At 36.0% G+C, this 17,500-nt stretch overlaps 1 protein-coding gene across 3 annotated transcripts in view; it reads left to right on the top strand.

Moving 5' to 3' along the window:
- The first annotated feature begins 64 nt into the window (after positions 1-64).
- Positions 65-17,500, top strand: part of LOC122246154 (condensin-2 complex subunit H2) — a 17,761-nt gene continuing 325 nt past the window's right edge. The window contains exons 1-16 of one of the 3 annotated variants that reach the window (XM_043004511.2): positions 65-177; positions 3,196-3,332; positions 4,044-4,169; positions 4,356-4,594; positions 7,963-8,037; positions 10,093-10,315; positions 10,695-10,842; positions 11,321-11,507; positions 11,735-11,903; positions 12,223-12,366; positions 12,546-12,756; positions 12,897-13,072; positions 13,231-13,350; positions 13,510-13,623; positions 13,990-14,132; positions 14,454-17,500. The exon at positions 14,454-17,500 is cut by the window's right edge and continues 325 nt beyond it. In XM_043004511.2, the coding sequence (XP_042860445.2) occupies positions 3,231-3,332; positions 4,044-4,169; positions 4,356-4,594; positions 7,963-8,037; positions 10,093-10,315; positions 10,695-10,842; positions 11,321-11,507; positions 11,735-11,903; positions 12,223-12,366; positions 12,546-12,756; positions 12,897-13,072; positions 13,231-13,350; positions 13,510-13,623; positions 13,990-14,132; positions 14,454-14,619 (2,343 nt within the window). In that variant the 5' untranslated portion in view covers positions 65-177; positions 3,196-3,230 and the 3' untranslated portion in view covers positions 14,620-17,500. Of the gene's footprint in view, positions 178-2,136; positions 2,156-3,195; positions 3,333-4,043; positions 4,170-4,355; positions 4,595-7,962; positions 8,038-10,092; positions 10,316-10,694; positions 10,843-11,320; positions 11,508-11,734; positions 11,904-12,222; positions 12,367-12,545; positions 12,757-12,896; positions 13,073-13,230; positions 13,351-13,509; positions 13,624-13,989; positions 14,133-14,453 lie in introns of those variants that run through there. The other 2 variants (XM_086536857.1, XM_043004513.2) reach the window with 2 other exon arrangements.

Raw genomic sequence — 17,500 nt, 5'->3', positions numbered from 1 at the left:
AAGAGCCGTAAATAGCGCAAAATAGCCCAAAACTCCCTCCGTGACTAGTTCCTCCCTTCAACTTCAAAATTGAGACGATAACATGGCGGTCGCTCTCTATACCATAACCTGAGAGCTCGTCGGATTTTAACTCGTTCTCGGTCCCGTGTTGCATTACGACGCGTGACGTACCTGTTGGTAAGTGGGGGAGGAACAGGAGAAGAGGGAGGAAAGGCGAAAAGAGGAAGAAATTAGGGAGATAAAGGAGAAAGGAGGAAAGGAAAGTCGGACTTGGCGGGGTTTTGGTCGGAGCGAATTGCATGATTGAACTTGAAGGAAAGTATTATTTTTTCTCACCTTTTTTTTCCCTCGTGATCTCAGTAGCATTTACGTGGCTGGGCTTTATTTATTGGACGAGTCCCTTCTCTCTGGCCGAATTCTCATAGGAACAAAAGGAAGAAAAATAGGGGTTTGTGTTCTTTGTTGTGTTGCATCATAGTGTTGATTCTCGTATTTTTGTTAATATTTTTTTTTTCTCTTTTTTTGAGGATTATTTTTTTTGGATTCGTTAATCAATTCCGAGATAGGTAATGGAGTCAGGTGCGAAGATAGATATCTAAGGAGATTTAACAGCTGTTGAAAGAAACAGAAAACAACATTATTAGGTTTGAGATATAATTGCTAAAGGAAAAAACAAGACATAAAGAACTTATTAACCTGTTGACTGTGCAAAGTGGATACTTCTGTTGAGATTCAATTAAACGTTAACTGTGAATAACGAATGAATGTCACAACCTTAGCCAGGAAGTCCGCTCAGTTGCTAGCATAATTAAGCATCGCGGCACCGTGACCTCACCACTCCATAAAAGGCAACCACACCTCCAGCGTATACATTCCGGTAAGGTAGAGCTTGTCGATCTTCCTCGTGATTTAGAATCGGTTAAGGAACCAGTCCAATCTCTGTCCTAAACCTTTCAGGCCAGATAACGTGACATCGTGTCATCGGAAAATTTCCCCCACAACGGAAGATATCCTATCACATCACAAACTCTTCCCGTATATACATGCTGTACACAGTTGTATACGCATTTTTCTTGACTTGTCATAGAAAAAAAATACGTAAATCTCTTATTATCACCCCATAGAATTGAGCCGGTTAGAGGTTTTGCACACCCTTATGCTTTGATAAATCTCTCAGCCGGAAACTGCACATGCTTGATATATTGCCAGTGGGAGCATCACTAGGCAACTGTATACCCTGTCGTGAATAGGTTGAAGAATTGTGGTTCTCAAGGGTATTTTTATTACTCATTATATTCTGATTGTAGTATTGTTTTGTTATTTTTTGTTATTGAGGATAATTTAACCAAAACAAGTAATACAGATCCATAAGTTTATTTCCAAATCAACTTTCTAGTTTGTTTACACGTGTTATGAATTATAATTGACAGACAGACTGTCAACATTAATATTGCCCGACAATTTTGATTGCAATTGCAGTACATGTCAAGCTGTAAAATTAGAAAATTTAGGAGGAAGCTAGTGGTTTATATTAAACGCATTGAAGAAGCCTGTGAGAAAGCCAGTGTTTTTGTGTTGGTCATCCATCAGCATGCTAAATTGGTCTATAATAAGTACTGCAGGTCAGATGTTTTTAATTTGTGTTGGTTCTACCAAGATAGTGTTACTTTTATTCTATCTACTGTTTGCTAATTCAGTTTATGCACTGTTTGCCTGTCATATCATTTTTTAGTCTCTCAGTGGGTCAAATTTTATTTTCAAATTACCTACTATATAAACTATATTAGTTTTTAAAAACATTTCCTATTTATATAGTTATTGCTTGTTGAATAATTGCTTATTTTGCTTATCAAGTAACTTTAAGTCACTTATTACTGTCAGTGTGTGTACTGAATACTACTTGAATAATATAATCAATTATACATCCATAGTATCAGTTGTCATTTATCTGTCTATTTAAGTCTCATGACAACTTAAAACACATGCTCGGCTTTAGGAAAATTATCTCATTCTTTGACCATTAATTCTATATTTTTACTATCATTGGACACTGGTTAGGCCTATTCCTGTGAGCATGACACCTCTCCAAAAATAACCTGGTGGGATTTTTTTCCTCTTCACACATCTCGAAAAAGAATGTGAACATTTTTATAAGGTGGGTTTTTAAATGTCAGATTGAGTTATTTTAATAACATAAGTAAAGGATGGGAAGAGTTGACTTTTAAAATTAATTACTAAATATAGACAAGGTAAATGTCCAGAAGACACATGCAGTAGCTTTCACTGTGTCTTATCCAAGTCTGCTTGTCACTTGCCACGATCCGTGATGGATAGCTTACATGCTGAAATCCAACACATTAGTGGTGTAATGTCAAGCAATTACCATGGCCTCTGCGCTGTACACTAGCACAGGGGGACTACCTCCACCAGGAGAGAGCTTAGACTGTTTTCCTTAATTGATGATGAACTGCTAGGAAGGTATTCAAACTCAATCTTGCTAGAATATATTTGTGTGTGTGTGTATGTATATATATGGTAGAGGTTTGATAACCTTAGCCATAGTACCAGCATGTGCAGGGACTGTGCCAATTGGCATAAGGCCAGATATCCTCTTTACAGTTATCGTGAGTAAGTCCAGTTTGGATTTGTGACCGTGTTTTTGTTTTATCTTTGTTGTTTTAATTGTTTTGATGCCCCTGACCTCTATGACTAGGTCAATGTTAGTGACATCACTATAAAACAGAACTAAATAAGATCAAGTTCATAATTTTATTTGTTATGGTTTGACTGGCTTTTGATTAAGTTCAGTCATGTTATATAAGTTTTTTATTCTTAGTTTTTACATGGAGCACAGACCAAGGACGAAAACAATGGGTACTATTCTTAGTTTCCTCTTTCTCCCTTGACATTAGACATATATATTTCCATTAGTATTACATTCTTTGGTATACATACAAGCAGTTATAGGTTTCATTAATATTAGTGTATTTAAAATCTTTATTTTATTTATATATTATTGTTGTTTTAGTTATTATTATTGTTATATTTCTTTTGAAATTTTGACATTAAATAGATTATTTGTAAGTGCAAAATAACCATTCAGTCATAATCAAAGTAACTTACTTATTTTATCATTTATTTTTATCTTTTTGATTTTTTTCCATGCTGTAATTAAAAGCCTTTTCTCTCTTTCAGGTTAACATTTGCATGCATCTCCTGCGGCCACCAAGATGCGACAAACGTCCCCATCCCAGGATTTGGAGGCCCGCTTCTCCGTCTTCCTCAACCCCATTCGTGACCTGACCAAAAACTGGGAAGTGGACATAGCAAAGGTTAGGATCCCTCTGGGTTGCAGTGACCTAACTGCGGGTCAGATGTTAATTTCAATTTACTTACTGCCTTTGGAGGTTTTGATATATGTTCATCTACTTAAATGGTGGATTCCTTTGTGGCAGTCATGCTCCTTGTTTGTAAAACATTACATTGTCGAATCATCATTTTTTGAAAATGGTAAGAATGATAACAGGTTTTATTACCACATTATGTTTATTGATTTACAAAATATGCATACAAAGATTTTTAAAACATGAAGTTGAATGACTGGTTAGAGATTATTGGAAAAATTCTAGGAAATTCAGCTGCTTTTGAAACAATTGTCAAGGCCCAATGTTTTATTGAACAGTTATAATAGAGGATAACTTTTCTTAAATTGTAGATAATCACACAAGTCATAATGGTATTTTCAAGATTAATAGTCAGTTGTTGAAAATTTTTGCCCATGGACAAAAAGTATTGTAACTTTTTCAATTTAATATAACTCGATAACTTTTTTTTAAAGAGCAAGCTGAATAACTGCACAATTAAGTTTTCTGTCTTACTATCCTTATTTATGGTGAAATTATTCCCATATGCCTGAATGAGATACCAAACAGCATTCTAGAAATATGGGAGTAATATTTGGTGTGCCCAGTTCCAAAAGGGCTTTCTTATTGTATGATGTATCTCACACTTGCATACTATCTTTCATATGATTCTCCTTCCAGTATCTTGAGGAATACCTTGAGGAACTTGCCGAAGTACAAATTACTTTCGATGGAGGTGAAACGATGATGAATTTTGCTGAGGCGGCCATGTTGATTCAGGGGTCAGCCACTGTATATAGCAAAAAGGTAATTTTCTCTTGTAGTGTCATCTTTTTTCAATCACTTTGGAAGAAAATAAATTGTTCTGTAAGACTGGTACTTATTATCATTGGTAATTTATTGAGTATTACAGAATTACTGAATTTCAGATAGAAGTCATAGAAGATTGAACAGGAGAATAATGTAAATAACGCTGTGCATTTCTTCCCTCAGGTGGAGTTCCTCTGGCAGATGGTGCTGCAAATGTTGGATCTGCTCTCCAGCAGGAGGAGTGTGGAGATGGGGGGGCAGGCAGGTGGGAAGGACCTAGGGGGAGGTGGAGGAGGCAAGTCGATTCTTGACGCAAGCATTGACTTCCATTCAGTGGACAACATCAAAGAGGGTCGGAACATCAACATGCGCGAGGAGGACGAGCTGGACGAAGATGATGACATTCGACGGAAAGCCTTCAAGTGAGTATTTCAATGGGAAAGGGGATTCTGAAGAGCAGGCCTCTTCTCTTAACTCCCAGTTCACTCCTTGTTATTTAGTTTTTACGCATTATATTCATGATTGATAGGCAATATGAAGATGAGTCTGAAGTTATCAAGCATGCATAGAGGAGTGTTTTAAAATAAGTAATTTTAATCTCTGTTTCTGTGTGTGTGTGTTTTTTTGTGCATATTTGTTTCTCTAGTTCCTGATATGTTCATAGATAGAGATGAATTGCATCTGTATGAAATGTATAGACATAGATACAGTAACTCCTTGACTCAGACTGGATTTAACCTAATAACGACAGGGTAGTTTTGGCTCTGCCAGGTCTTAATGCTAAGACATTTCGAGCGCACAAACCTAATGCCTAGGGCTATCCACCCACTCTGGCTGCGGCTGACCACTGCGTGCATGATCACCCAGCGTGCCAGCTATACATAATGCCATGATCTGATATTGTGTCCCTGGCGCAAGTGCTCCACCACATGACAGGATATCACATCACCCAACATTAAAGGGTTAATAGAGGAAACATAGATGCTGAGCTTGAATGTGTATTTTATGGTGGAAACAAAGAATTTACAGGTATAAATTGTAAAGACATCAGTTGAAATTCAGCATTTTGATTCGCTATTGTCAGACTAATGGCAGATGCATTTTTATTACATATAAGCATGAGAACCACAAGTCAGCAAGGAGGCTTGGTCACAGAACAGATTTAGTTTGATTGTGCAAATAGCCAACTAATACTTGATGATTGACAGAACACGAATATTCAAGTTGTGTAGTTGCTATGTCTAATGTTATTATTTACATTGAAACAAATTCCTACTCACTCCCACTTTATCTTGTTTGTGTATGATAGTATTTTCTTTCAAATTTATATTTTCATTAATTTGCATGAAGTGAAATGTGTTTCATTACTTGAAATATACTATTCTTCAGGAATCTGCAGAATATATTCTTTGTATTGTAAATTGATAATGCCCACACAGTTATAAGATACTGGATGCATACATAAACATTCACAAAGACAAAGTTTGATGTTCACACCTTTAGGAATATTTTCCACTTGAAAATAGAAAGAGTTTGGGAGAATTCATGTTATTTGACATAGGGTTTTGATTGTGAAAGTCCAATAAAAGGGGTCTGTGACTGGTTTGTCTAACAGAAATATTCATATGCAGTGGTTAGAGACAATTCTGAGAGATCTACATTAGATCAGCTTTATTTAAGTTGAACAGCTGGGCAGAATGTATATTGTAAATTGTCTTTCCCTTTCATTCCCCTTTCACCTTTTTTCCTCCCACGTTCTTTCTTTCCAAATTTAAACACATACTGAAATAAGTTTAGAAATGAGAAGCTACAAGAATGTTGCATGAATGATTGTAGAATGCTCTGTCATGTTAGCCAAAACATTGACAAGTTGCAGAGCTTCCCTTACATTTTCTATTTTAACACCCCCCCCCCCCCCCCCTTTTTTTTTTTTTTTTTTTTTTTTTTTTTTTCCTCTCTCTCTCTCTCTCTCTCTCTCTCTCTCTCTCTCTCTCTCTCTCTCTCTCTCTCTCTCTCTCTCTCTCTCTCTCTCTCTCTCTCTCTCTCCCCCCCCCCCCCAATTTTTTTTCTTGTCCTCCTACTTATCATTCTCTTTGTATTCACCATCACTAATATGACTCACTCTTTTCACTGTTTCCAAGTAAGTGATGGCAAAGGACCCATCTTAACATCTGGTTGTTTATGATTACCTTGAATATATTACTTGAACTAATGATAAGGTCATTGGCTGAATGTCTATAATAGCAACTGTTGTTACTGATCTGTGGGTGACTGGAAGAGAAATCAGAAATTTCACGTGTATGATTAGTGTTTATAAGGTCAAACAGAGTGATAATTTTGTGAGAATTGAAGATCATACATTAAGTCTTTGAATAAATATGATGACATTTACTTCTTGTGTCCGATATTAATCCTTCGTATCTGGACCCTTGAAATGCTGGATTTCTTCCTTTTGTTCTAGAAATGCATTGTTGGAAGGTGTGTAAAAAACTATTTCCCAAACTTTAGAGACATTGGAATGAGAGGCGATAGATTAACCTGTTTCTTGTTCCTAGCACTAGAAACCAGATGTGGATATCCTGGATGTAAAGGGTTACGGTGACATTTAGAAAAAAAAAGTATATATCTTTCATACTGCTGCAGAAATCAAGAGTGTTTAGATATGTAAATAGTTCATTTTCCAAAGTAGAAGTGTTGTTAGTTGAATATGATGTAAATATTTATCTAGTAAGATTAATATATTGTGTATGGTAGTTGTGTCAATTTATGCCTTTGAAGGTTACAGCTGACTTAATATTTAAGTTTGCAATTTGTACATTGCTTGCATTTCCTTTAATTTTTCTAATAACTAATGCTAACTAGCACTTAAATGAACTTTTTTGTATATTTTTTTTATTGCTAATTGTTTATTTTTTTAATTGATATTTTGGAGCCTTTCGATTTAACTCAGGACAGAAGTGTTGTTTCTCACGAACAGAGGTTTAGTTCAAATACATATAATTTAGATTTAACCCTATCCCGACGGGCCCAGCGATAAGTGGAAACCCCCTACGCCGCGCCTATGCAATATTACATCGTGAACGTCACACTGCTGTGTCGCCCCGTCATCTGGCATTTAGCCGTGTGACGCACCGTCATCAAAGGGTTAAGGGAAGGAGCATTGAAAAACTTTGTGAATATTACGTCATGCAAGTTATTTCCTCTTAATTAAAAAACAACTCATATCTTAAAAGTTATCAACATCTTGTATGAAGCTAAGTTTGAGTACTTAGAGGACTAGATAAATAGATATACATGTACAGTGAACACAAGATTTTTCTCATTGTTCAGTATCATTAACTCATGTATTTTATTTTTTCATACACACACACACACACACACACACACACACACACACACACATACACATACACATACGTACATTTGTGTGTTTATTTTTATTTTGTATGTACAGATGTACATATATGTATAAATGATATATATATGTCTGTGGGTGGGTGGGTGAAGGTGTGTTTATATATATGATTAGATTTTTCTGTAAGAGTTTCTTTTCAGTATTTTTCGGTTTATTCAGTGTTCATGCTGTAGTGTTAATATAAAACATAGGCTATAATAATTTCAGCTGTGCTTCTGAACAGTTTATGGTAAGATTTGTTTGCTGATTACAGGTGCTTTGAATGCTTGAAAAAAAAAAGGGGAAAAAAAAATAAAATAAAATTATTTTGGAGATACATACCATAAATATTGCCCTTTGAAGTTTATACAGTGTTGCACATCCCTCCCCCCACAGAAGAGGGATGGCAGTGTATAACGTGGGCACGACTCAACAACCCAGGTATATCTGGATCAGTCGAGAGAAGAGAAGGTATCTTGACATTACCAGCCAGACCAGAGAGACGATGCTTTAGCTTATGTGTGATGCTGCATACAGTAATCTCCCCTTTTGATGTTGTGAAAGCCAAGATGCAGAAAGTGTCGGAGAGGGGAAATTTTTACACGTCTATTTTTATCAGTCATTTTGAATTATGTGTTTTTGGCTCGTACGAATTGTGATGTTTTTGTTTTCTTACGGTGGCGGGTGTAGGTGTACTGGGGAAAGGGATCTTGCTTTTCAGGTCCTTATCATGTAAATATATCTCTCCCTCCCCCCCCTATAGTTACTTAATTGGTTTGGTTCAGGAGTGTGGATTCTAGCTTCGAGAAATTAATTTTGGTAGATCGGGTTATGTAAAACTTTTAACTTTGGTCTCAATATTATGGAAGTAAAATTTAAGGATTAACATAGAGTGGTATTGAGACATTCATTCTGCAGACTGGTTTTATTAGTTGTGAGTTACTGTATACAGTTGAATTTGGGAGCCTGACTGCTATTAATATAGCATATGTGTTAATGCCAACCTTTATCTGCTGACTCCTTTTAAATCCAAACAGAATGTTTCTCAGGTGCCCATACACATACCTATGTATATTCAATCATTTATTTTGGTATTGATATCAATAATAGAATAATACAGCAGACAAAGGTTCTATTAAATACCAAGTGGTATGTCATGTTCCTGCATGTGGTCCCAGACTTTCAAAGTGACAAAGCTATTTTCCTTTTATAAGCCATAAGCATATGGGCAAGTGCAATTTATATGTATGTATACGTTCAAAAGATAACGCTTTTCCATAACCACAATGCAGCATTTCTGAGACTACCTGATGTTGCTGAGACAAACTTGTTTTTAGGGAAATCCTAAGAGCTGCATGATGTACTCTCATATTCCTGCTGGGGCTTGGTGCTCTCTCTCTCCTGCTAGCATGTACTATCAATCATTCACTTTCCAGAGGAGACAGGAATAATGTCCATTTGAACGTTTTCACTTCAGTCCCCTGTCAAGAAAGATTCAAGTGTGGTGCTTGTTGATTTTCTGAAACTGAGAATATACAATATTTACAGCTTCCCTCAATACTGTATACTAAGGATATGAGACATGAAATTCCCAAGCAGTGCAACCACATTTTTGGTAATAATTCCCCCAAGCCTTTATCCTGATCAACAACCCTGTGGCCAGTAATACATAATCCAAAGTCTGTTTTGTGTATATATAATGTTAGTATTTAGTTTATACAGACTAAATTATGCCTAGAGGTGAATGGTTACAATGAAATGAAATTAATATGGAATTAAAGGTTTGAGTGTAAATTGAAATAATACTTAGAATATCTGAGACTATATGTGGGGCTAGATTGGTGTCAGGTACTTCACAAAGTAGAAATGTTTTGCAAGCCAAGCCAAATGGTTCTTTGGTTTTTAAAGATTGGTGGTGGTTCTGATGTGCGTAAACACTTACCATGTAATAGTAGCATAGATGTATTTTTGAGACTAATTTAACAATTTTATAATTAAATCTCTCTCTCTTTCTCTCCCTAAGGATATATTATTTATATACTTTCATTGATATGTATGAAGAAGACAAAAATGTATATAGAGAGGTGTAAACTCCTTGTCCACATTGAGCCATCCTTTTACATATGCCAGGCAAATTACTCTTTTTCTCTCTTGCACCTCCTGCTTTTCCATTTCTGTAGAATTCTCGGAGTTCAAATACTTATCATTAAGTAAGGGATTGTCTATAACTATGTGTTTGTATTATAATTTTTATACTATCTCTTTATATTTGAAGAAAAAGGGTGATGTACAGATTTTTCAATAGCAGCATCTTATATTGTTATTCCTCCTGTCCTTGGCTCTTATGTGAATCTCACTCCAAAATTGTCTCAGCTCTGTAATCCCCCATGGTTTTTATTCCCTGGTACTAGCATGTACATGAACACCAGTTATTACCTCTCATGCACAGAGATCCCAGTCTAAGTCTCGACATGCAGTTGTTTTCATGAGAATTACCAGCTGATCGTTTCCTTTCCCAACACTTAGATTCCTACCGGCAACTCCCCTTCACCTGGTGGAGAAAGAAGGCGAGAAGTCCCAGTACCGTATCAACCTCCTGATGAAGAACAGCGAGCTGTTTGGTGCTAAAGACGACTTCAGAATCAACCGGTCCTATGTTACGCCCATGGGGATGCTGTGCCTCGAGGTGCCAACAGAGATCCTACGAGAGGCAGCGAATGTCCTGTGTTCCTCCCCACCTGTCCCTGAGGTGTGTATTGTTTGCATTGCTCATGAAGGAATTGTTAGTTTAGTTTTGTTTTGTTATTTGTGACTTGTGATTTTGGATTTGTAGATTGATATTGAGATATATATATATATATATATATATATATATATATATATATATATATATATATATATATATATATTTATATTTATATATATATATATATACATTTTATAATTTTGTTTTTTGTCACCCTCTATATCTTTTTTGATTTATTTACTTTCTTTTGTCATTATATCCTTTTTCTTCTTTTTTGTTTTGTCTTCCCCAGATTTTCTTCCTTTCCAATCTTATCTTATGATCTCCATCATCTGCTTCATTCTTCCTATCCCGTCAACTGTGCAACCCTTTCTATCCACAGGCTCAGAAGGAAAATATAGAGGCAGGGGAGAAGCTCGCTGAACCCCAGGGTGACAAGGAGACCCCAGCCACCCCTATGGACCCCCCTGCAGCAGAACTGTTCCCGCCTGAGCCTAACGTACCTCTGGGACCTGCAGAAACAGAGCCAGGTTAGTTGTCCTAGGGTTTTAGCCGTGCTCTTAGGGGTCTGGGGTATTTAGTCTGAGGAGAAGATGGGAAGGGGTTGGCTTGTATGTGTGTGTTTGTGTCTGTGTTTTGGTGTAGGTAAACTTTTCTCTTAATTCATCTTATGCATACCATGTGCATTAAAAAATATCCCGACAGAGAGAGAGAAAGAGTGTGTGTGTGTGTGTGTGTTTTAATAGAAAAGTGTCCCTTGAATTCCAAGCAGATTTCTGGTTTTGGTTTTATAGTTTTAATCAATTCCCAGTATAAAGCACAATTTATCCACCTTTTGATGACGGACAGATTCCAAGAGATCAAAGAGAGACCTAATAGTTGTCAAACCAAAGTTTTCAGTGTTCATGTTTGTGTAATTGCTTTACAAATTGTCACAAATTTAATCATCTTTTCTCTTGCCTTCATTATTACACGTTTTATCATATCCCTTGACCTCACAATCCATAGGTGATGATGACCCCATTGATGCTGATGACGGGGCAGTGGACTTGGATGATGACTTGGGGCCAGCCATACAGGAGGAAGAACAACCCATGGAGGTGGAGAAAGAGGTGGAAGAGAAGAAAGACAAGAGTAAAGATCAGGAAAACAACATCAATAACAACTTGACTGTCATTGATCTCCCCAATGGAAGGTGGGTATCCTTTTTTTTATTCTTCCTTCCTTCCTTCCTTCCTTCCTTCCTTCCTTCCCTTCTTTTTTTTAAGTGGAATATATCTTGTTAGCTTTTTGTTTTTAGGAATATGTAGAGATTTTAATCGGTTTCCTACGATGTTCCTGATATTCTTCAGCACACTGATCACAAAATACTCAAAGGAAAGCCTGTATGTCATAATCATCGTCATTGCACCCTTTTCCTAGGTACGGACTGAGACGACGTGGCGGGCAGGAGAAGGAAGTCACCGCAAAGTTGAAGCTGACAGACACCTGGAAGCCACAGGACCCCCATGCAGTGACCCCTGCCAAGCGACCAATAAGGGCGGGTCGCCTGCGGAAGCCCCTGCCCTGCACCTGCCACCGGCCTGCTCCAGTAGGTGCCGTTTGGTTGCTTGTTGGATATTGAAATGGTTGTTGGTTTTCCATTCAGACTAGAATTAGTTTGAGTTGAGGTGTTGGTGGTTGTTAATTTTAGGTGATGATGTGGTTAAGAAAATATGTTGTGACATTTTCTAAAATATTAATTGACATTATAAGGTTGGGTGAATGTGAATGGTTGCGATTAATGAGTGGGCACATATAGTGCGGATGTGAGCAATATATCTGCATAATTATTTTTATTTGAAATATCTGAGAGCAGCTGAGAAATTGACCTCACCCTCATCAAATAAATGGCTGGCTTTTTCCCACAGTCCCGATCACGTCCAAAGAAGGCAAAGAATAAAGAAAACAAGGAAAACACTGAAGATGATGAGAAGAAGGTGGAGAAGAGTCTTCCATCCATAGAGACATTTGTCACAAACGGCATTGTGGATACATCCAGCAAGAGCAGAAAGGTATATATTGCGTCCTTGTTTGCTTCATTATCTTTTCACTATTATCCATCTTTCTGCTTATCATCAATTTTTCATGCTTACTTCTTGAAGCATTTGCACAACGTCCAAATGGATCATTCCCAGTAACAGACAAAATCATAAAAAGAAAAGTTCTTCATGGTAATGTGACTTCTTTCCAGGTACCTCTGGAGCTCCAGGAGGAAGCAGAGTCGGAGGCTGCGAAAAGGCTGGAGTTGAGTAAGAAGAAGAGAGTGAAGGAGTTGATGAAGGATGGCATTGCAGCAGATCCAGAAGAGGCAGCCCAGAAGGTGTTGGAAGAGACACAGGAAAAGCAGAGAATAGAGAAGGAACTGGATGACCCTGTTGACTGTGATGGAGTAGCTGATTTAGGTAAAGAGTCCAACTTTGAGAAAGAGGGAGAGAGGATTTATTGCTTTATCTGACTGAAGAGAAAGACTGAGGTTTTGAGTAGTAGGTATGTTTATGGGATGCTTTGTAACCATCTTTCCCGTGCTCTCTATTCTCCCTAGATTTCGACGATCTTCCTGCGCCTCCCATGTTCCTCCCAGAGCCCCACGATGGCACGAGAGACGTCGAGGGTGGCAGCGGGAACAGGAGATTGAACGAGAGCCAGTTCGATGAGCCGGGGAGCGATTACGAAGCCCTTGTGCAAAAGTGGGTCGCAGATTACATCACCACTGCTCAGGTATGTCAGCTAGCAGTTCTAATCGTAGTTTGTTGATTTTTGAAAGACAATGTTTATACTATATTCATTGAGTTCGTGTACTTGCTCTATGATCAAACTAACAGGTGTAACTGCAAATTTTGGCACAGAGTCAGGTATTAATTCTATTCCTTTTGTAGGGTCAAGTGAACTCCTCAGAGCTTGCAAGAAGAGTCAACAAATGGAGAGAGAACATCACCCCTAAATTAAATCAAGAAGAAGAGAGAAAAACATTTGACATACATAGCTATGGATCACAGGTTTGTAGTTTTAATCCGTATCCGATGGAACTTTCTTGTACTCGTATTTCTGTAGTACAAGAATGATAGTACTTTTCTAAATCATAAAGCATGGTAAATCATATATACCTATATATAACTGTTTTTTTGTGTTTTTGCAATATTTTTATTTTTTTGCAGGTGCTAAGTTATTTCCCTGAGAATGGACGCAAGCAAACAGTGCCATTTAGTCAGATTGCACGAAATCACGATCCGAAGGAAGTGTCTCGCCTGTTTCTTTCATGTTTGATGCTGGTAAGTATTTTGTTATTATTAGATGTTTGAAAAATATTGATATTATTATTCCCTGATATTTATTTTATATTGAGCAAAAAATATGTAATATACTTGGAACTTTTTATCATTGTTATTATTGTGTTGAACTAATTTGATAAATATTTAGCGCACACTGAGAGTTGCACACTTTGGATTGTTATGGAATATTTACAAGTAATGACCATTCACACATGCACTTCAATAGAAACTCAGTGCTCCTTAAACATCCAGGAAATCAAATGTGATTAAACAAGTAGATATAACTGTACCTCAATTTTTTAAGTCTCCTCTTCCTGGATATCTTGTCACAACCTTTCAAACACACTTTGCCTCGTGTTCCCTCAGGCGAATACTTACAACATCGAGCTGAATGAAGAGGAGCCGGGAGACTTTGCCATGGACTGTCTACAGCTGACCCTCCTGTCTCGAGTGAGGCATCACGAGGAGCTGGAGGAGTATGCGGCCCCTTCCCAAGCCTCTCCATCCAGGTAGGACAGTTTATTTGATATATTATCATATAACTAATGAGGATTTGAACCCACACTATCTTTGCTACACCTAGTAGTGCTCAGCCATTTAAACCAGTTATTATTTACTTTCCTGTACACTACTACATTATTCATGAACTCTTTATCACATGACTCTAAAAAAAAAAAAAAAGAGATGCTCTTCACATCAGAAAAGATTTCAAGACGTTTAGGGAAATACCCGTGGATGATTTCAAGTATACTTTATATAGTACTCTTGAGACATTTCTGTCTCCTCTTGATCCTTCTTGAATAATGCTGTAATTTTTGCTCCAATTTCAGGCGAAAGGGACGAACCAAAGGCAAGTCGGCGACAGAGGATGACCTTGATTTGTACCCCGGTGATCCTTCTCCCATCTGCGCTGACATAACTCAGAAAACTTTAGGCGACAACTTCCAGCTCAGTTCCAAACAGTCAAAGAAAAGTAAAGTGAAGACGAAGAGATGACCAGAATGACGCGTTGTCTCTCCTTCTCTCATTCTTAGCCTCATTTCTCTCCAGTATAATTACATAGTGAAGTACAGTGCCTTATTTGAGAATCTTGTAATAATCATTATTTTTCATATTTTCTTAATAATAAATGCACGCATGTAGCCGGTGTTTTTTATTCCAATTTCTTCTCTCTCTCTCTCTCTCTCTCTTTCTCTTTCTCTCTTTCTCTTGTGTATAGCAGCTGTAATTTTAACAGGGTTAAATATCTTTTAAATTTGCAAAGAGTAAGACAATAAATATACTGGCTATTGCATTTCAAATTTACAAGTATATTTTGAGGTAAGATGATGAAAACAAAAAAAAGCTTCTGGTTTGTGACTGCTCAATACATACAGTTTAACTAGGGTTCACAAATAATTTAATAGGGACAGTGGAAAGGACATAATTTGAAGGAATTCAAGGGCAGTCCCTGAGTAGCAGATTTTTATGCATATGACTTCTCAGAAAGATAGTGTTGTTTATCCATGCAGACATTCGGAACTGATACTTTCGTAACTCATCACAGTGGTGGTGTTTGTTTATGGTGGCATACTCTTTTTTATTTAATTTTTTTGGTTTAGGTATGTAAAACAAAATTGATAGCCTGTATACGTCTGCTGTCATCACACCAGGTTTATTTCTGTGTTATCTTACTCCTAAAAAAGGATTCGAAATATGAGCAAAATCATTTCAAAAGTCTTGTACTTTATTTTATGAGCAATAGCACCTTATCTGTGTCAAAGTTTTGTTAAATGTTATAATATCTAAATCAAATGCCCCATCATTTCTTTTGGATTTGTAACTGGAATCTCGATTTCTGCTATCTATATATATGCATGTATGTATGTGTGTATGTGTGTATGTATGCATGTATCTGTGTGTGTGTATGTATGTATATATATATATATATATATATATATATATATATATATATATATATATATATATATATATATATATATATATATATATATATATATTATATATATTATATATATATATTATACTATATATACTATATATATATGTATATATGTAAATATATATATATATATATATATATATACTATATATAGTATATATATATGTATATATGTAAATATATATATATATATATATATACATACATATACTATATGTAGTATATATATATGTATATATGTAAATATATATATATATGTGTGTATATATATATATGTGTGTATATATATATATATATATATTATATATATATATATATATTAATATATATATATATATACATATATATATGTGTGTGTGTGTATATATATATATATATATATATAATGTATGTATGTATTTAATATACTTCTATTTTTATTTTATATTTCTTCTTCCCATTTATTCTCTTCTTTTTTACTTCTTTATAAAAAAAACATTTGATCTTATATCTTTTTTCTTTCTTTTTTCATTATTATTATTATTATTATTATTATCATCATTACCATGAATGATATTATTGTCCTAACGTTTGTTTGGTATTTCATTGCGTAATTAATCTGGTGTGAAGGTTTTTTTCAAGTGTTATGGGGCCTAACATCAAATTATATTGTAAATCTGGTATTGAAATTCTATGCTATGCATATAGGTAAATCAATATTAATGTCAATAGGAATAGATTTCAGGTTTTCATTTGTACTTCTCTATGTAGCATGTGATTAAGACATACTTGTATATAGATAGAAAACTTGTCTTGAAATATTGGCAACTAAGATTTATATCTTTTAAAGCTTCAAAGGTGTTTATCACATACTACATGTAAGTGAAGACTTTATTCGGCATATATGTTTTACGTGATTCTTTTTTGCAGTGCAGCAATTCAAACCTAGATTGTGATTTTGAAGCAAAAATAGTGAAATAGTTATAATTCTATTTTTTTAGCATTGTTATATTTTAGGGTCTTCACTGAAGCCCAAAAAGAGAATGCAAAGCACTAAGATATAAACACATTATGCTTTATCCGAAAGCAGTGATCCTATGTGCATTTATATGCAAGATTATTTTTCCATTGTATAGTATACTTCTTCAATCTTTTCAGTACAGATATATCTTTTCAAAGTTTATTCATGTTAATTGTTTTTCTGCCCCTTATTTTGGATGTATTTTAATGTTAGTTCAATACTTATTTATATATAAAATTACAGAGTATTTAACTTTTTATAATATACATGCTAAAGATTACTTCCCAGTACAAAAAGATTAAATAATGCATTTTTAGTTTCATTCCAGTGAAGTTTATGAACAGTTTGAATGTAAAATAGTTTTTTTTTTATATATATATAACCAAAGGAGCATTGAAATTTATAACAAGAATAGAAAAGTATCTCACTTTTGAACTTAGCCCATTAATGATGGGGGCGGCTTTGGCTCCGCATGGACATTACGCTGGGGTAACTCTGTGGGCTAGTCAACCACCAAGGCAGCTACTAAGCACTCAATCACCCTGCAAGCCAGCCAGATAAAATCCATGACATGCGTTCACATTGACAGCAAGATGAAACAGGAAGACCAGCCAAGTCATGACGTGAATGTTATGTCATCCATCATTAAAAGGTTAAACTGTTAACCCAGTCCTGACGGGCCCGGCAAGAAGTGGCAACCCCCTACGCCGGGCCTATGCAATATTGCATCAGGAACAGCACACTGGTGTGTCTCCCCGTCATCAGGCATTTAGCTGTGTCACACAGGTGTGACACACCGTCATCATTGGGTTAACCTGTTAATGCTGGGTGACAAGATATTACTTCGAGTAATGGCAGTACTTGCTGCTGGGGATGAGACATTTTGTCATGGCTTTCCACATGGCCGGCACGCCATGTGATCAAGCGCTTAGCAG

The sequence above is a fragment of the Penaeus japonicus genome, unplaced genomic scaffold (assembly GCF_977035675.1).
Source record: "Penaeus japonicus unplaced genomic scaffold, GWHDUDI00000001_assembly GWHDUDI00000005, whole genome shotgun sequence".
Taxonomy (NCBI): domain Eukaryota; kingdom Metazoa; phylum Arthropoda; class Malacostraca; order Decapoda; family Penaeidae; genus Penaeus; species Penaeus japonicus.
Note: the sequence above shows the minus strand (reverse complement) of the source record. Positions and strands in the feature narration are given on the sequence as shown.